We start from the raw sequence: 21,524 nt of genomic DNA on the forward strand, positions 1-21,524 counted from the left end.
ACGTAATAAAAGGGGCTACCAGTACAGAGTCAATGTGGAGGCTATAAACAGGAGTTACCAGCACAGAGTCAATGTGGAGGCTATATTCAGGAGGTATAAGTACAGAGTCAATGTGGAGGCTATGTACAGGGGGTACCAGTACAGAGTCAATGTGGAGGCTATATACAGGAGGTACCGGTACAGAGTCGATGTGGAGGCTATTATAAAATAAGGATCTGCTGGAGTCCAAGTCAAACCAAGATTCTTTATTTCTGAGCTCAGAGAGAATAACAGAGTTACACAGCGCAGTGTAGACAGTCTGAATTCCTGAAGCATTGGGTGATGAGCAAATATCTTTATAGTTTCCTGTTCCTGGGAGGGACTTTATTCATACAAGGACACAGGTGTAAATTGGTTTGCAACACAGGATGATACTCCCAAGAACAGAAGATTATAATAGGACAGTTTCACAAGGTTAGTCACATACTCAGTTGTGGACACACAAACAATTAACATTTTCCATTACAGAGTCTGAACATTTTCATTTCATTAAATCATCAGTGGGCCAACAATGTAGATGTCAACAATGGAACTAATGCATCACATCCAAATATCACTTGATTATCTGTAGTGCTGGAGGAATGACACACCCAGATAAACACACACAGAGTTTAAAAAAAGGACCGTTTAAAAGAAGGAACCTGATCTTCTTTATATTCAAACTGACAGACTCCATATTCAATTCATGTTTTCTAATAAAAACAAACAAATATATGTTTGAGTATACCCTGTACCATTTATTTTCATCTGGTAATGACAGGTAAACACATTGTCAGTCAACAATATAAGACAACGGGAGCACTGTGTATGTTCTCTGATGAATTTTAAGTCAATGTGATGTATATCAATATACACGCTAAGAGAAGTAATTTCTCTTTCCTGTGTGGATTCACTAATGACGTTTAAGTGACTGTTATGAGTAATATGTTTTCCCACAGTCTGAGCTTTTCTAAGCCTTTTCCTCTGTGTGCAGTCTAATGTGTTCTTTCAGGCTTCCTAAATGGGCAAAAGCTTTGCACCCTGGGAGGAGTGGTAAGGCTTCTGCACTGTGTGTATTCTCTCATGTCGTTTCAGCGTCCCTGATTGGCTGAAACACTTTCCACACTGGGAGCAGTGGTAAAGCTTCTCTCCTGTGTGTGTTCTCTCGTGTTGTTTCAGGTGCCATAACGCACTACAACCCTGTCCACATTGGGAGCAGTAATAAGGCTTCTCTCCTGTGTGTATTCTCTCATGTCGTGTCAGCGTCCCTGAAAGGCCGAAACACTTTCCACACTGGGAGCAGTGGTAAGGCTTTTCCCCTGTGTGTATTCGCTCATGCTGTTTCAGTTCCCCCAAATGGTTGAAGCGCTTTCCACATTGGGAGCAGTGGTAAGGCTTCTCTCCTGTGTGTATTCTCTCGTGGTGTCTCAGGATCCCTAAACCGGTAAAACTCCTTCCACACTGAGAGCAGTGGTAAGGCTTCTCCCCTGTGTGTATTCTCTCATGCTGTTTCAGTTCCCCCGACTGGTTGAAACGCTTTCCACATAGGGAGCAGTGGTAAGGCTTCTCTCCTGTGTGTACTCTCTCATGTCGTATCAGCTCCCCCGACTGGTTGAAACACTTTCCACACTGGGAGCAGTGGTAAGGCTTCTCCCCTGTGTGGATTATCTCATGTTGTTTCAGGTCCCTTAACCCGTCACAACCCTTTCCACATTGGGAGCAGTGGTAAGGCTTCTCCCCTGTGTGTATTCTCTCATGCTGTTTCAGTTCCCCCGACTGGTTGAAACGCTTTCCACATAGGGAGCAGTGGTAAGGCTTCTCTCCTGTGTGTACTCTCTCATGTCGTATCAGCTCCCCCGACTGGTTGAAACACTTTCCACACTGGGAGCAGTGGTAAGGCTTCTCCCCTGTGTGTATTCTCTCATGCTGTTTCAGATGAAAAGGCCGTTTGAAACACTTTCCACACTGGGAGCAGTGGTAAGGCTTCTCCCCTGTGTGTATTCTCTCGTGAGCTTTCAGGTGTGCTTTCTGGTTAAAACTCTTTCCACAGTGGGAGCACTGGTGTCGTCTTGCTGGTTTGGACGTCCCTGAGTCTGGTCTTTCTCCTGCCAAAGACAGTGTTATTTTTAAATAGAGACCCAGATGAAACCACATGATAAAACAACCTTGCTACGAGGGTAAATCCTAAATCAGATCTCTCAATAACCTGAGGTCAGTTTTAACAATCTTATTACAAACTTATTTCATTCATCCTGTTTTCCAAGTCAGAACACAAAAACCTAGACAGTTCTAGGACACTGAAGACACAGACGTCGCTGGATTCCAATTGAACAGGTGGTTCTAAATATATAACATTCATAGCTGTATGATACAGAATGTGACCTACACACTTCCTTAAACATCAAATAACTAAAGAAGTAATTTTGTGTGGAAGTCCAAAACTAGTTTTTTACGTCGAAGATACAAAGAACATCAGTAACATCTCCCCGTTGTTGAAAGGGTTCGACACATGCTGTTTAAATGGACCAATTTCTTATTTAGATGTTCACAGATTTTCAACATTTTGATTATCGCCGATGTCATATTTTGGGTAAAGTAAAAAATAAGGTGAAATATTTGGGTAAATGTTCCTAAAACTGATAGTAACAACAATAAACAAAAATATAAACGCAACATGTAAAGTGTTGGATGTTTCATGAGCATCACTGTTAGTCAACATTTATTCTTTGCCAAGATAATCCATCCACCTGACAGGTGTGGCATATCAAGAAGCTGATTGAACAGCGTGATTGTTACACAGGTGCATCCTGTGCTGGGGGTAATAAAAGGCTCCTCGAAAATGTGCAGTTTGGTCACACAACCATGCCACAGATCCCTGAGGGAGCAGGCAATTGGCATGCTGACTGCAGGAATGTCCACTGGAGCTGTTGTCAGGGAATTTAATGTACAGTACCAGTCAAAAGTTTGGACTCACCTACTCATTCAAGGGTTTTTCTTTATTTTTACTATTTTCTACATTGTAAAATAATGGAGAAGACATCAAAATTATTAAAAAACACATGGAATCATGTAGTAACCACAAGTGTTAAAATAAAATATATATTTTATTCTTCAAAAGTTGCCACCCTTGCTTTCTCTCAACCAGCTTCACCTGGAATCATTTTCCAACAGTCTTGTAGGAGTTCCCATATATGCTGAGAACTTGTAAGCTGCTTTTCCTTCACTCTGCGATCCAACTAATCCCAAACTATTTCGATTTGGGTGAGGTCGAGGCCAGGTCATCTGATGCAGCACTCCATCTTGGTCAAATAGCTCTTACACAGCCTGGAGGTGTGTTGGGTCATTGTCCTGTTGAAAAACAAATGACAATGGGACTAAGCCCAAACCAGATGGGATGGCATATCGCTGCAGAATGCTGTGGTAGTCTTGCTGGTTAAGTGTGACTTGAATAAATAAATCACTGACATTGTCAATAGCAAAGCACCCGCACACCATCACATCTCCTCCTCCATGCTTCACGGTGGGAACCACACATGCGGAGATAATCTGTTCATCTACTCCTCGTCTCACAAAGACATGACGCTCGGAACCAAATACTCAAATTTGGACTCAGAGGACAGATATCCACCGGTCTAATGTCCATTGCTCATGTTTCTTGGCCCAAGCAAGTCTCTTCTTCTTATTGGTGTCCTTTAGTAGTGGTTTCCTTGCAGCAATTCGACCATGAAGGCCTGATTCACGCAGTCTCCTCTGAACCGAGGATGTTGAGATGCGTCTGTTGCTTGAACTTGTGAAGCATTTATTTGGGCTGCAATTTCTAAGGCTGGTAACTCTAATGAACTTATGCATCAGAAGTAACTCTGGGTCTTCCATTCTTGTGGTGGTCCTTAAAGTAATGATGGACTGTTGCTTCTCTTTGCTTATTTGAGCTGTTCTTGACATAATATGGACTTCGTCTTTAAACCAATAGGGCTATCTTCTGTATACCCCCATACCTTGTCACAACACAACTGATTGGCTCCAAACACATTAAAACCTGTTATGGCACATTAACTCTTGAAACTAGGGGGCACTATTTTCATTTTTGGAAGAATAACATTCAAACGGGCTATTTCTCAGGACCAGGTGCTAGAATATGCATATAATTGACAGCTTAGGATAGAAAACACAAACGTTTCCAACAATGTAAAAATATTGTATGTGAATATAACAGAACTGATATTGGAGGCGAAAGCCTGAGAAAAATCCAATCAGGAAGTGACTCTCATTTTGAAACCTCTGCGTTCCTATGCATCCCTATTGACCATTGAAAGGGATATCAATAAGATTCCTTTTTCTATAGCTTCCCTAATGTGTCTACAGTCACTAGACATGGTTTCAGGCTTTTATTTAGAAAAATGAGCGTGAACGACAACATTGCGTCAGTGGTCAGGTGGTGGCTCTCAAAGTGATTTGTGCGTAATAGACAAAGGCGGCCATTGTGCCTCTCGCTCCTAGTGAAAAGCCAATTGTCCCGGTTGATATATTATCAAATAGATTTGAAAAACACCTCGAGGATTGATTATAAAAAAGGTTTGCCATGTTTCTGTCGATATTATGGATCTAATTTGGAGATTTTTTCGGCGTTGTCGTGACCGCAACTTCCGGTGGATTTTCCGGTGGATTTTGGCTGTGAAAAATCATCTTTATGGAACAAGATTAACATTTGCTGTCTCACTGGGAGTCTCGTGGGTGAAAACATCCGAAGCTCATCAAAGGTAAACGATTTAATTTGATTGCTTTTCTGATTTTCATGACAGAGCTCCCTGCTGCTAGCTGGACATAATACTATGCTAGGCTATCGATAAACTTACACAAATGCTTGTCTTGCTTTGGCTGTAAAGCATAATTTCAAAATCTGAGATGACAGGGTGACTAACAAAAGGCTAAGCTGTGTTTCACTATATTTCACGTGTGATTTCATGAATATGAATATTTTCTATAAGATTTTTTGTCCGTTGCGTTATGCTAATTAGTGTAGTTGATGACAATTCTCCCGGATCCGGGAGGAGTAGTTCCAAAAGGTTAAAACACAATAAAACCTGCTAGCGGAACGTTGACAACACCCGGTGAAATTGCAGAGTGCAAAGTATTTTTTACGGCAAAAGCAAACTATGCGATTATCTGAGGACAGCACCCCATCAAACAAACACATGACAATAATATTTCAACCCGCCAGGCGCGACACAAACCTCAGAAATAATGATATAATTCGTGCCTTACCTTTGAAGAGCTTCTTCTTTTGGCACTCCAATATGTCCCATAAACATCACAAATGGTCCTTTTGTTCGATTAATTCCGTCGTTATATCTCCAAAATGTCAATTTATTTGGCGCGTTTGATTTAAAAAAAAAACACTGGTTCCAACTCGCCCAGCATGACTATAAAATATCTAATACGATACCTGGAAATGCTGTCCAAACATTTGAAACAACTTTCCTAATCCAACTTTAGGTATTTTAAAACGTAAATAATCGAGAAAATATAAGATGGGATAAACTGTGTTTAATACCGGATAAAAACAACGTGAAGCGCGTGACCTGGAGCGCGCATCAAAACATTAGAGAGCACTAGGCTGGACCCTCGTTCTGAATAGCCGAACTTCTTCATTTCTCTAAAGAAAAACATCAACCAATTTCTAAAGACTGTTGACATCTAGTGGAAGCAATAGGAACTGCAACCAAGTGCCACACAAAACCATTTGAAAACAGAGTCACCTCAACAACAAAAAATTCCTCCTGGATGGTTTGTCCTCGGGGTTTCACCTGCCAAATAAGTTATGATATACACACAGACATTATTTTAACAGTTTTAGAAACTTTAGAGTGTTTTCTTTCCAAACCTACCAATTATATGCATATCCTAGCTTCTGGGCAGGTAGCAGGTAGTTTACTTTGGGAACGCTTTTCATCCGGACGTGAAAATACTGCCCCCTATCCCAAACAGGTTATAAGGAAAGAAATTCCACAACTTAACTTCTAAAAAAGGCACACATGTTAATTGAAATGAATTCCCGGTGACTACCTCATGATGCTACAGTCCTCCTTTAAGACTCCATAATGGTTCATCATTAGATGCTACAGTCCTCCTTTAAGACTCCATAATGCTTCATCATTAGATGCTACAGTCCTCGAAGTCTCCACCATGTTTAGAATGTGTCTGGAAGCATTACTCTATCTATTCTACTCTCATCCTTTCGGATTTAATAATATTTAATAATAATAATAGCAATGTTATAATAGGTAATAACTAACTTTAATAACTAGGGTTAATACCTGCCTGGCGCACCAACAAAATCTTCATATTTACCCCCCACCGCTACAGAATTAGCGTAGTAGGCCATGTAACTTAAGGTGATCAGAAATATTTAGGACTAACTTATTCCTTGCCACCCATTCTCAAACTAACTGCAGCTCTGTGTTAAATGTTGCAGTCATTTCAGTCGCTGTAGTAGCTGACGTGTACAGTGTTGAGTCATCCGCATACATAGACACACTGGCTTTACTTAAATGTCACTGGCATGTTGTTGGTAAAGATTGAAAAAAGAAGGTGCCAAACAGCTGCCCTGGGGAATTCCTGATTCTACCTTGATTTTGTTGTACAGGCTTCCATTAAAGAACACTGTGTTCTGTTAGACAGGTGTTGGGGAATAATCAGAATTGGTTGGTAACATAGGTAAGATGTTTTATATTCATCATATGTTTGTAAGTTACTTCTCATCAGAATGTTATTTTTGTATAATACTGTGGCGGGGTTGCAGTATCTGTTCTATGTCAAGACTAAGTTGTTTGGGCCGGAGAGAGGGGAGAGGTCAAGCGTGTATCTCTTGGCTCCACAATGTCTGTGTGCCAGTCAGTGTGTCTCTGTGATCTTGTCAAGATAGGATGGATTTGATATATGCCTGGAGGATTGGTTTATGGTTCTGAGTTTGAGAAAAGAACATGTTTTAGGAGACAAAGCTGAGCAATGAATTATGCCGATAATGCTGTGTTATCCTATGCTGTCTCACTAGGGAACACACTTTCTAGTGGGCTTAAATTGAAGATAATGCGAATAGAACTGGCAATATCGGCCGTTATTATCCTCAATCATTTTCCATCCACGTAGTCAGACACCATGACATTGTTGATTTTTTACCCAAAATTTAATTGAAGGTGTTCCAAAGCTTTTTACAATCATTCTTCATGTCATTTATCTTTGTTTCATAGTGTAGTTTCTTATTTTTATTCAGTTTAGTCACATGATTTCTCAATTTGCAATAGGTTTGCCAATCAGTTATTCAGCCAGACCTATATGCCATCTCTTTTGCCTCCCTCTTCATCATACCATTTTTAAATTCCTCATCAATCCATGTGGATTTAACCGTTTTTATAGTCATTTTCTTAATGGGTGCATGCTTATTAGTAACTGGGATAAGCAATTTCATAAACGTGTCAAGGGCAGCGTCTGGTTGCTCGTCATTACACACCACGGACCAACAAATATTGTTTCCATTGTTGGAATCGGCAAAACTTGGAACATGGAGACATTAAAGAAGTGATAGGAAGTGAAAGAGACGGCCTGTTATGTCAGAAGTTAATGGTTCTCTGAAGAAAGACAGGTGGCTTTGGAATGTGTTGGGTGGACGAGAGGAGAGCAAAGTGTGAAACAGGGGAGGCAGACGAACATCTGTGGATTAGATGAAGGAGAGGTTGAGGTCAGGACAGATTCTCATCAGGGAGATAAAGGTCTGGTATCCTGTTACCCTCTTTACTTTCTTCCTGTGGAACCATAAGATGTAAGGATTGGCGAGAAGGAGGAGTGTCTTAAGTGGGATATATATCTGGATGGAACAAATGTTGGGTTGTCTGAATTACAGATGTACAGAACATTTGGGAGTAATTCAACTTGGATAAAGCTTCTCTAGAGTTTGTGAGTTATTTACTGTGAAAAAAAGAACCTAATAACATCAACAACATAGGAATCACCACAAACAATTGTACGATCTCTTATAAAGAACATTAGGCCCGGCCTTTTGGAACTTTGGTTTTCCTAGATATGACTACTATATTGTGATCACAACAGCAGATGAATTTGGATACTGCTTTCAAACAAATTTCTGCAGCAATAGTAAAGATATGATCAAAATATGTTGATTCAATTTCTGTACTGTTTGTAATTACCCTGGTAGGTTGATTGATAACCTGAACCAGGTTGCAGGCACTGGTTACAGTTCGAAGCTTTCTCTTGAGTAGGCAGCCTGATCACAGCTTTCCTCCAGTATTAGTTAATTAATTAACAGTGTCTTGAGTTTAGTTTGCCTGTCCTACAGTCTTGTAAAGAGAGGGTGGTTGACTGGGACAGGCAATGTAACATCCATCATGTTTTATGGAAACGTTTTTGTAAAACAAGCACCTTACATCAGATCCTCTTGAAACTTTCCCTCTAAAGCTAACTTTCATCAAGGTTTTATATGGTCTATTGGTTTCTCTCTTTTCATTGGCAGAATCCTTTTTCAGTGTTATGATATTCATAACATCCATATCCACCAGTCTATCTTCCTGACAATGAACAGAACTCTGCTGGTTGTCGTGGTAACAGATACCAATGAATAGATCTATTTATTTGTTCAAACTGAACTACAGCACTTACTTTGAGTCAAATCTGATCCTTTCCGCTCTTCTCCTCCTCCCACAGTTCCACTCAGCCCCATTGTTTTCCTGCAGTCCACCAGCAGCACAGACAACCTCTTCATACCCAGCAGTAAGGTGCTAACAGGAGAGGCATGACACGGGGACTCCGGGAGGGTGGAAGGGCTAGCGTTGTCCTGGTAACCATAAAGAGGGGACACAGACGCACATCATTATGGATGCTGATGTCACTGTTGTCATAAAGTGCTCTACAGAAACCCAGCCCAGACCCCAATAGAGAAAGCTGTATGCTAGACCAGACCAAGCTGTATGCTAGACCAGACCAAGCTGTACCATCTGGTGTTCTGATCTGGAGAGACTCTTCTCTTCCTCGTCAGCATCAGGATGTTGTTGAGGCTTCCCAGAGGATCCACGATAGTCATGTGTCTCTCCTGTGTGAATGAGAACATCAAAAGATGGTAAACTTATGACCATCTATTGCAATCATAGAGTCTTACAAGAGGCATGCATATGTCTAAAATGGCCACTTTCATCATGATTTCCTAAAATATTGTTTGTGATGCAAATGTAAAAGGGTCGTTCCACAAAATGGGTGGCCTTTGTTATTTTAAGTAGAAAATATGCACCAATATAGAATTTTAAAAGCCTATTATATTAGATGAGGGGAACTTTAATATAGGCCACATGGAGAATTCAATACATCGAATTGAAAAGTCCCTCAAATATATGAACCAATGGCAGATTGACCCTTTAACAATTCCTACAGTACTGAACAACATATTCAAGTGTAGAACTTCAGTAGAATGCCACTTTAAAACCACACATTAGTTCAACAACGGCATAGTTTGTGTCCCTGTTGAAGACAGTACTCACTGGGGTTAATCTGATATTCTGTCTCTTCCTCTTTCACTCCAAAAACGTCTTCCTCCTTCACCTTTATTGAGATAGCATCCTCTTCCTCTCTAAACGGTTCTTTCTCTTCTTTCACCATAACAGCCTCCTCTTCCTCCTTTTTCATTCTGAATGATTCTTTCTCCATACAGCCGACCCCCTCTTCATTAGCAAGGGAGGAGTAGTTTAGTGAGCTCATGGCCAGGGATGTTAGCTAGCTAGCTAGCATTAGCGTCTAGCCTAGTGCTAGGCTCAGTATCAATCTTTAACACGTTTGCAAATTGAACCAGTTGATACGTCAACCGAAACTGAGATTAGATAATGTACATTAACACGGTCTAAAACGTCAATCTTTCAGTTGTATGTTGGCTAGCAAGCTACCGACGTGGTTGAAAGAGTTGGCGCCTTGTTGTTCCTGAAGAAGCGTCCGTCCAGTCCATTATACGTCACACAAGAAGAGTCAACTGAAAGACGCTCATCGCCATCTGCTGACTGGAGTGGGTAACGCAGTTTGGAAACAATATTTACAACACCTTTTGTATTGGAAAGAACGTCATCATTATTTAACAATAAGCTGATACATTTTTTCTTCCAAATAATACGTTCCTGTACACAGACGTAGAAGCTCAATATGAATATGTAGATGATTAATAAATACTTATATGAATAGGTAGTGTGTTGATATACATTTTCTCTGTTCATTTTTCACAATCGTTTTTATCTTCACGTGACCATACTATTCCCTTATAGCCACGCTCTATAAGATACACATCATCCTGTAAACAACAGAACAAATGCATCACATGCAAATAGCACTTGATTATCTGTAGTGCTATACAGTGGGTAGACAAAACATTAAGAACAGCTGCTCCTTCCATGACTTAGAAAGACTAGGTGAATCCAGGCTAAAGCTATGATCCCTTACTGATGTCACTAGTTAAATCCACTTCAATCCATGTAGATGAAGGGGGGAGACAGGTTAAATAAGGATTTTTAAGCCTTGAGACATGGATTGTGCATGTGTGCCATTTAGAGAGTTAATGGGGAAGACAAAATATTTAAGTTACTTTGCACAGGGTATGGTAGTAGGTGCCAGGCGCACCGGTTTGTGTCAAGAACTGCAACACTGCTGGGTATTTCAGCTCAACAGTTTCCCATGTGTACCAAGAGTGGTCCACCACCCAAACAGTGGTGGTTTGTGCCGTTTAAGATGAGGCAGGACAATTTGTTTTTCCATGAGCATGGCCTTAATTCTATTACAGCATATTGGACGACTGTCATTCATATTTCACTCACCCTGTTCAATGGAACAGCAATAGGTTTAGGCTACTACATGATACTCTAATTGTCCCTATACCCATCATGAGGTAGCAACCTAGCCTATGAATGAAAGTTTAGAATGTAGGTTCACACAGGTCGAGAGAACATTTTGCGATGACATACAGTGCCACATGGACAGACAGTGACACATTCAATACTGCCTTGCACACTCTCGCCTGCATCTAGCTGAAATAGAGATATCACTGGACAAATTCAGGTATGTTTATCCCCGTTTTGTTCCATTTAAACGTTTGTCAACAGAATCGGCGGAATGAATACACCCCTGATCATGCATAAACACAGTTCACTTTCATTACAGACACGTTGTATTCCTTCTTGCATCTATGTGCTCTCCTCTTATCACCTTCTCCCTTTGTTTCTGTACTTCAATGCACAACACATCAGCTGTATGTGACCAGGAGAAAAAACCTTTCCAAGCCAAACCATTTCATAACTGCTACACACAGCTTACATTGTTGTCACCATATTAGCTAAAATAACATCATAGTCAACAGAGCTAATAGAACTAACTCGTTAGTAAACCTGCTACAATCATGCAGTACCGTTACAGTGTACAGTCAGTAAGCAGTTTAGCACTTACCTTGGCGGGTCCCAGTGGCAATAAATTAGTAAAACCAAAAGCTTGCCTTGACTTGGAAGAGTTCCAGTGTTGTGTTGGATAGTCATAGCCAGCTAGTTAACATAGCATCCCTTTGTTTGAGCCAAGTGTTTGAGTAGACTAAACTAGATAGCTGCATTTGCTAGCTAAGTAAGTGAAACTGAAAGTGGAAAATAAATGACGAAATATCTCTCTCTCGCTTCTCCTTCATTTTGGAATGAAATAATTTGTTCAAAACTGTTCAACTATTGTATTTTTCTCTCTTTTAGTCAACTACTCACCACATGTTATGCACTGCAGTGCTAGCTAGCTGTAGCTTATGCTTTCAGTACTAGATACATTCGCTGATCCTTTCATTGGTTGGACATCATGTCAGTTCATGCTGCACGAGCTCTGATAGGTTGGAGGACGTCCTCTGGAAGTTGTCATAATTACTGTGTAAGTCTATGGAAGGGCTTGAGGACCATGAGCCTCCTAGGTTTTGTATTGAAGTCAATGTACCAAGAAGAGGATGCAAAATAGTATGTTTAAAAAAATTATTTGGTGACGGGATTATATTTAGGCTAGTTTTATCTAAAAGGACCACTTTTAAATATTTTAACATTTTTATTTTTCTGAAAATAACTTAGGACGATGGTTCTCCCCTTCCTCCTCTGAGGAGACCCCACTGCACCCAAAGGACACCCAACAAACTTGACACAATTGTGGGAAGCATTGGAGTCAACATGGGCCAGCATCCCTGTGGAATTCTTTCGACACCTTGTAGAGTCCATGCCCCGACGAATTGAGGCTGTTCTGAGGGGAAAAGGGGAGGGTCCAACTCCATATTAGGAAGTTGTTCCAAATGTTTGGTATAACCGGTGGATATATCTGCCATTTAGCAGACACCTTTCTCCAAAGGGATTTGCAGTCATGTGTGCAAACACTTTACATATGGGTGGTCCCAGGAATCAAACCCACTACCCTGGTTTAACAAGCACTATACTCCACCAACTGAGCTACAGGACCACAAGGAATGATCAAGGAATGACGCAGATAAACACACACAGCCTGAGTTTCAAAAATATAATTGAATCAAAGACCGTAACATTGAAACTGACATACTTCATATTTAGTTACAATCAAATATCATTTGCCACATGCGCTGAATACAACAGGTGTAGATCTTAACGTGAAATGCTTACTGACAAGCCCTTAACCAACAACGTAGATAAGAAAAATAAGGGTCAAGAAAATATTCCCAAAATAAAAAGTTTAAAAAAGTAACACAATAAAAAACAATAACGAGGCAAAATACAGGAGGTACCAGTACAGAGTCAATGTGGAGGCTATATACAGGGCGTACCGGTACAGAGTCAATGTGGAGGCTATATACAGGGCGTACCGGTACAGAGTCAATGTGGAGGCTATATACAGGAGGTACCGGTACAGAGTCAATGTGGAGGCTATATACAGGGGGTACCGGTACAGAGTCAATGTGGAGGCTGTATACAGGAGGTACCAGTACAGAGTCAATGTGGAGGTTATATAGAGGTGGTACCGGTACAGAGTCAATGTGGAGGCTATATACAGGAGGTACCGGCAGAGAGTCATAGTGGAGGCTATATACAGGAGGTACCAGTACAGAGTCAATGTGGAGGCTGTATACAGGAGGTACCAGTACAGAGTCAATATGGAGGCTATATACAGGAGGTACCGGCAGAGAGTCATAGTGGAGGCTATATACAGGAGGTACCAGTACAGAGTCAATGTGGAGGCTATATACAGGAGGTACCGGCAGAGAGTCATAGTGGAGGCTATATACAGGAGGTACCAGTACAGAGTCAATGTGGAGGCTATATACAGGAGGTACCGGCAGAGAGTCATAGTGGAGGCTATATACAGGAGGTACCAGTACAGAGTCAATGTGAAGGCTATATATAGGAGGTACCAGTACAGGGTCAATGTGAAGGCTATATACAGGAGGTACCAGTACAGAGTCAATGTGGAGGCTATATACAGGGGGTACCAGTACAGAGTCAATGTGGAGGCTATATACAGGAAGTACCAGTACAGAGTCAATGTGGAGGCTATATACAGGAAGTACCAGTACAGAGTCAATGTGGAGACTATATACAGGGGGTACCAGTACATAGTCAATGTGGAGGCTACATACAGGAGGTACCAGTACAGAGTCAATGTGGAGGCTATATACAGGAAGTACCAGTACAGAGTCAATGTGGAGGCTATATACAGGAAGTACCAGTACAGAGTCAATGTGGAGACTATATACAGGGGGTACCAGTACATAGTCAATGTGGAGGCTACATACAGGAGGTACCTGTACAGAGTCAATGTGGAGACTATATACAGGGATGTTTACATACACTTAGGTTGGAGTCATTAAAACTCGGTTTTCAACCACTCCACAAATGTCTTGTTAACAAACTATAGTTTTGGCAAGTCGGTTAGGACATCTACTTTGTGCATGACATGAGTCATTTTTCCAACAATTGTTTACAGACAGATTATTTCATTTATAATTCACTGTATCACAATTCCAGTGGGTCAGAATTTTACATACACTATGTTGACTTTGCCTTTAAACAGCTTGGAAAATGCCAGAAAATGATGTCATATTTTTCGAAGCTTCTGATAGGCTAATTGACATAATTTGAGTCAATTGGAGGTGTACCTGTGGATGTATTTCAAGGCCTACCTTCAAACTCAGTACCTCTTTGCTTGACATCATGTGGAAATCAGCCAAGACCTCGGAAAAAGAATTGTAGACCTCCACAGTTCTGGTTCATCCTTCTGAGAAATTTCCAAATGCCTGAAGGTACCATGTTCATCTTTACATACAATAGTGTGCAAGTATAAACACCATGGGACCACACAGCCGTCATACCTCTCAGGAAGGAGACTTGTTCTGTCTCCTAGAGATTAACATACAGTGGGGCAAAAAAGTATTTAGTCGGCCACCAATTGTGCAAGTTCTCCCACTTAAAAAGATGAGAGAGGCCTGTAATTTTCATCATAGGCACACTTCAACTATGACAGACAAAATTAGCAAAAAAATCCAGAAAATCACATTGTTTATCTCAATACTTTGTTATATACCCTGTGTTGTCAATGACAGAGGTCAAATGTTTTCTGTAAGTCTTCACAAGGTTTTCACCTTCATCTACATCCCTGGAGTCTCTTCACTGTCTGATCTTCATTCCTACAGCCTTCATCACCATCCCTGGGGTCTCTTCACTGTCTGATCTTCATTCCTACAGCCTTCATCTCCGTCCCTGGAGTCTCTTCACTGTCTGATCTTCATTCCCACAGCCTTCATCACCATCCCTGGAGTCTCTTCACTGTCTGATCTTCATTCCTACAGCCTTCATCACCATCCCTGGAGTCTCTTCACCGTCTGATCTTCATTCCTACAGCCTTCATCACCATCCCTGGAGTCTCTTCACTGTCTGATCTTCATTCCTACAGCCTTCATCACCGTCCCTGGATTCTCTTCACCGAGTAAGTATAGATAGTATAAGAAACCTCTCCCATTCTACTTGTCTATTATCTTTGTTTAGAAATAGTCATTTGTGTGACCTACTGACCTACAATTCATTTTAAGGATTTAGAAATATAGAAATGGTATAGAAATGGTAGAACGAGGAATGTCAGAGTCTGGAATATAAATATATACAGTTAGTTTACAATGTATATGATGGTGTGTCTAGACATTATGGACCGTATATGAATATAAAAGGTGTGTACAGCAGTAGTTATATAGGATGAGTCTTGACTAGAATACAGGGTGGAGTACTGGGTGGTAGACGGCTAGTAACAGTGACTAAGTTCAGGGCAGGGTACTGGGCGGAGGCCGGCTAGAGGTGACTGTTTAACAGTCTGATGACCTGGAGATAGACCACACATTAACTATTGTGGTGGCAGCATCATGTTATGGGTATGCTTGTTACCGGCAGTGACTGGGGAGTTTGTCAGGATCAAAAGAAATATGAAAAGAGCAAAGTGTAGACTTTGTATAGGCACTGTTCAGCCTAAACTGTGGAGTGACCCCAGGAAATCGGATATCAGCCAACTCAGTGACAACTACAGAACACAACAATGTATAGTTTACACAAATATTCGTCTCTTAGCTCTTATTGCAGGAGTTTGACTGTGGTACATCACCTCCCCAGTCAAAGTATTGTGTGTATTGAACATTCATATAGGACTGTACAGCTAGCTAACTGGCTACTGATCAACCTATTGTGTGTATTGAACATTCATATTGAACAGCCTTACCTATAGAGTAGCACCACCACCCATCAGCCCGTTCTCTTCTTGATGTCAAAGCTGCAGTGTATTGTTGCTGTCAGAGTTTATGATTAATAATCTTATTTACTTCAAGCCCCACTAAGATGTCACCATACTATTCATTTAAAGCCCCTCTGTCAGATATAAATCATCAGAGTGGGAAACCAACTGACATGGAAACAATGGAGCAAATGTATCACTATCAAAGGGGTGTATTATGACATCAGATAGAACTAGTCAGACATTCCAAATATCACTTGATTATCAGAGGGGTGTATTATGACATCATATAGAACTACTCAGACATTCCAAATCAGGCTTCATCCACATCATGAAGGTGGATATTGATCCAACCATTTCAAAAGTAATGACCGGGCTGATGGAAACAGGATATGCCTGAACGTGAATTTAACATGAAATCGACACAAAATGTCACCGGTCATTGGATTTAGGTTGCAAGTTGGGTGAAACACAAAATGTTACCAGTCATTGGAATTCGGTTGCTGGTTGGGTGAAACACAAAATGTTACCAGTCATTGGATATCGGTTGCTGGTTGGGTGAAACACAAAATGTTACCTGTGGATACAATGTTTATTCAATCAGTGGGAGGCCTGTAAATTCCCCCAGGAAAGTGGAACAAGGAACTCTTCTTTGAGACAATGATAAACAGCAATCCTTGGGAGAGTTGTGGTGGATATTATAAAATAAGGATCTGCTGGAGTCCAAGTCAAACCAAGATTCTTTATTTCTGAGCTCAGAGAGAATAACAGAGTTACACAGCACAGTGTAGACAGTCTGAATTCCTGAAGCATTGGGTGATGAGCAAATATCTTTATAGTTTCCCTTTCCTGGGCGGGACTTTATTCATACAAGGACACAGGTGCAAATTGGTTTGCAACACAGGATGATACTCCCAAGAACAGGAGCTTATATAATAGGACAGTTTCACAAGGTTAGTCACATACTCAGTTATGTGGACACACAAACAATTAACATTTTCCATTACAGAGTCTGAACATTTTCATTTCATTAAATCATCAGTGGGCCAACAATGCAAATGTCAACAATGGAACTAATGCATCACATCCAAATATCACTTGATTATCTGTAGTGCTGGAGGAATGACACACCCAGATAAACACACAAAGAGTTTAAAAAAAGGACAGTTTAAAAGAAGGAACCTGATCTTCTTTATATTCAAACTGACAGACTCCATATTCACTTCATGTTTTCTAATAAAAACAAACAAATATATGTTTGAGTAGACCCTGTACCATTTAATTGCATATGGTAAAGACAGGTAAACACATTGTCAGTCAACAATAAAAGACAAAGGGAGCACTGTGATGGGCAAATGGTTTGCACCCTGGGAGCAGTGTTAAGGCTTCTCTCCTGTGTGTATTCTCTCATGTTGTTTCAGGTTTCCTCTCCGGTTGAAACACTTTCCACACTGGGAGCAGTGGTAAGGCTTCTCTCCTGTGTGTATTCTCTCATGTTGTTTCAGCATCCCCGAATGGTTGAAACACTTCCCACATTGGGAGCAGTGGTAAGGCTTCTCTCCTGTGTGTATTCTCTCATGTTGTTTCAGCGCCCCCAACTGGTTGAAAGACCTTACACATTGGAAGCAGTGGTAAGGCTTCTCTCCTGTGTGTATTCTCTCGTGTTGTTTCAGCTCCCCCAAACGGACGAAACACTTTCCACAATGGGAGCAGTGGTAAGGCTTCTCTCCTGCGTGTATTCTCTCGTGTAGTTTCAGCACCCCCGAACGGCCGAAACACTTCCCACATTGGGAGCAGTGGTAAGGCTTCTCTCCTGTGTGTATTCTCTCATGTTGTTTCAGCGTCCCTGACTGGTTGAAACCCTTTCCACACTGGGAACAGTGGTAAGGCTTCTCCCCTTTGTGTATCCTCTCATGTTGTTTCAGGTGTGCTTTCTGGTTGAAACACTGTCCACACTGGGAGCAATGGTAAGGCTTCTCTCCTGTGTGTATTCTCTCGTGTAGTTTCAGCTCCCCCGAACGGCCGAAACACTTTCCACATTGGGAGCAGTGGTAAGGCTTCTCTCCTGTGTGTATTCTCTCATGTTGTTTCAGCGTCCCTGACTGGTTGAAACCCTTTCCACACTGGGAACAGTGGTAAGGCTTCTCCCCTTTGTGTATCCTCTCATGTTGTTTCAGGTGTGCTTTCTGGTTGAAACACTGTCCACACTGGGAGCAATGGTAAGGCTTCTCTCCTGTGTGTATTCTCTCGTGTTGTTTCAGGTCCCCCAAACGGACTAAACACTTTCCACAATGGGAGCAGTGGTAAGGCTTCTCTCCTGTGTGTATTCTCTCGTGTAGTTTCAGCTCCCCCGAACGGCCGAAACACTTTCCACATTGGGAGCAGTGGTAAGGCTTCTCTCCTGTGTGTATTCTCTCATGTTGTTTCAGCGTCCCTGACTGGTTGAAACCCTTTCCACACTGGGAACAGTGGTAAGGCTTCTCCCCTGTGTGTATTCTCTTATGTTTTTTCAGTTGTGCTTTCTGTTTAAAACTCTTTTCACACTGGGAGCACTGGTGTCGTCTTGCTGGTTTGGACGTCCCTGGCTCTGGTTCCTCTGAGTCTGGTCTTTCTCCTGCCAAAGATAGTGTTATTTTTAAATAGAGACTCAAATGAAACCACATGATAAAAAAACCTTGCTACGAGGGTAAATCCTAAATCAGATCTCTCAATAACCCGAGGCCAGTTTTAACAATCTTAGTGTGATTTTAAAACAAATGTAGAGCTTCCTGGTAATTACTGCTATGTTTACATTACTTATTCATCCTGTTTTACAAGTCAGAACACAAAAAAATAGACAGTTCTAGGACACTGAAGACACAGACGTCGCTGGATTCCAATTGAACAGGTGGTTCTAAATATATAACTTTCATAGCTGTATGATACAGAATGTGACCTACACACTTCCTTAAACATAAAATAACTAAAGAAGTCATTTTGTGTGGAAGTCCAAAACTTGTTTTTACGTCGAAGATACAAAGCACATCAGTAACATCTCCCCGTTGTTGAAAGGGTTCGACACATTGCTGTTTAAATGGACCAATTTCTTATTTAGACATTCACAGATTTTCAACATTTTGATTATCGCTGATGTCATATTTTGGGTAAATGTTCCTAAAACTGATAGTAACAACAATAAACTAAAATATAAACGCAACATGTAAAGTGTTGGATGTTTCATGAGCATCACTGTTAGTCAACATTTATTCTTTGCCAAGATAATCCATCCACCTGACAGTGTGGCATATCAAGAAGCTGATTGAACAGCTTGGTTATTACACAGGTGCATCTTGTGCTGGGGATAATAAAAGGCAACCCGAAAATGTGCAGTTTGTTCAAACAACAATGCCACAGGTCTCTGAGGGAGCGGGCAATTGGCATGCTGATTGCAGGAATGTCCACTGGAGCTGTTAGGAAATGTAATGTACAGTACCAGTCAAAAGGTTGGACTCACCTACTCATTCAAGGGTTTTTCTTTATTTTTACTATTTTCTACATTGTAGAATAATAAAGACATCAAAATTATAAAAAATCACATGGAATCATGTAGTAACCACAAGTGTTAAATCAAAATATATATTTTATTCTTCAAAAGTTGCCACCCTTGCTTTCTCTCAAACAGCTTCACCTGGAATCCTTTTCCAACAGTCTTGTAGGCGTTCCCACATATGCTGAGAACTTGTAGGCCGCTTTCCCTTCACCTCTGCGATCCAACTCATCCCAAACCATCTTGATTTGGTTGAGGTCGGGGGATTGTGTAGGCCAGGTCATCTGATGCAGCACTCCATCACTCTCCTACTTGATCAAATAGCTCTTACACAGCCTGGAGGTGTGTTGGGTCATTGTCCTGTTGAAAAACAAATGACAGTGGGACTAAGCCCAAACCAGATGGGATGGCATATAGCTGTAGAATGCTGTGGAAGCCATGCTGGTTAAGTGTGACTTGAAGAAATAAATCACTGACATTGTCAACAGCAAAGCACACCATCACATCTCCTCCTCCATGCTTCACGGTGGGAACCACACATGCGGAGATAATCTGTTCATCTACTCCTCGTCTCACAAAGACATGACGCTCGGATCCAAAAATCTCAAATTTGGACTCATCAGACCCAAGGACAGATATCCACCGGTCTAATGTCCATTGCTCGTGTTTCTTGGCCCAAGCAAGTCACTTCTTCTTATTGGTGTCCTTTAGTAGTGGTTTCCTTGCAGCAATTCGACCATGAAGGCCTGATTCACGCAGTCTCCTCTGAACCGATGATGTTGAGATGTGTCTGTTACTTGAACTTTGTGAAGCATTTATTTGGGCTGCAATTTCTAAGGCTGGTAACTCTATGAACTTATGCATCAGAAGTAACTCTGGATCTTCCATTATTGTGGTGGTCCTTAAAGTAATGATGGACTGTTGTTTCTCTTTGCTTATTTGAGCTGTTCTTGACATAATATGGACTTCGTCTTTTACCCAATAGGGCTATCTTCTGTATACCACCCCTACCTTGTCACAACACAACTGATTGGTTCAAACACATTAAAACCTGTTATGGCTAGGGATTCCGCTAGCGGAACATTTCAACAAAATCCGGTGAAATTGCAGAGTGCAAAATATATATATATTTTTAGAAATATTTAACTTTCATGCATTCACAAGTGCAATACCACAAATTAAAGCTTAACACTCCATAATGTTTCATCATTAGATACTACTGTCCTCCTTTAAGACTCCATAATGTTTCATCATTAGATGCTACAGTCCTCCTTTAAGACTCCATAATGTTTCATTATTAGATGTTACAGTCCTCCTTTAAGACTCCATAATGTTTCATCATTAGTTGCTACAGTCCTCCTTTAATACTCCATCATGTTTAGAATGTGTCTGGAAGCGCTACTCTATTCTACTCTCATCCTTTCGGTTTTAATAATATTTTAAAATAATAATGTTATAATAGGTAATAACTAACTTTAATAACTAGGGTTAATACCTGCCTGGCGCACCAACAAAATATTTCTTTAGCCCTCTCTAACAATACCGCTACAGAATTAGCATAGTAGGCCATGTAACTTAACCTGTAGTGACACCCAGCCCGTGAACGGGGCCGTTATCATCATCTGACACTAATTAGCATAACGCAACAGACATAAATCTTCCTAAAAAATATTCCTATTCATGAAAATCACAAGTGAAATATATTGGAACACAGCTTAGCCTTTTGTTAATCACCCTGTCATCTCAGATTTTCAAAATATGCTTTACAGCCAACGCTAGACAAGCATCTGTGTAAGTTTATCATAGCCTAGCATAGCATTATGCCTTGCTAGCAGCAGGCAAACTTGTCACGGAAATCAGAAAAGCAATCAAATTAAATAATTTACCTTTGATGAACTTCGGATGTTTTCACTCACGAGACTCCCAGGGGCCTGTTGCACAAAACTAGGATAAGGGATTAAGCCAGGATATCTTGGTGATCCTGGCTCAATTGATCTGTAATCCGGTTGCACTAAAGATGGATAGGGGGCAGGAGGATATGTTATGGTATAAATTACCATGGAGATTTATTCTGTGGAGCTAGCCTGCTCCAGACCAGGCTAAATTCCAGGATCTATTTAATCTCATCCCTAATGTCAGTCAGCAGTCACCACAAATGGAAACCAATAGTTATTTCACTGCTCACTATACA

The 21,524-nt window shown here is 40.9% G+C and overlaps 1 protein-coding gene across 1 annotated transcript in view; it reads right to left on the reverse strand.

Annotated features, from left to right (window-relative positions):
• Window positions 1-224: 224 nt before the first annotated feature.
• Window positions 225-21,524, reverse strand: part of LOC116373865 (zinc finger protein 501-like) — a 61,450-nt gene continuing 40,150 nt past the window's right edge. The window contains exons 3-4 of the mRNA XM_031822160.1: window positions 17,194-18,310; window positions 225-2,086 (exon numbers count right to left, since the gene is read on the reverse strand). Of these exons, the coding sequence (XP_031678020.1) occupies window positions 1,036-2,086; window positions 17,194-18,310 (2,168 nt within the window). The 3' untranslated portion in view covers window positions 225-1,035. The remainder of the gene's footprint in view (window positions 2,087-17,193; window positions 18,311-21,524) is intronic.

The sequence above is a fragment of the Oncorhynchus kisutch genome, unplaced genomic scaffold, assembly GCF_002021735.2.
Source record: "Oncorhynchus kisutch isolate 150728-3 unplaced genomic scaffold, Okis_V2 scaffold4077, whole genome shotgun sequence".
Lineage (NCBI taxonomy): Eukaryota > Metazoa > Chordata > Actinopteri > Salmoniformes > Salmonidae > Oncorhynchus > Oncorhynchus kisutch.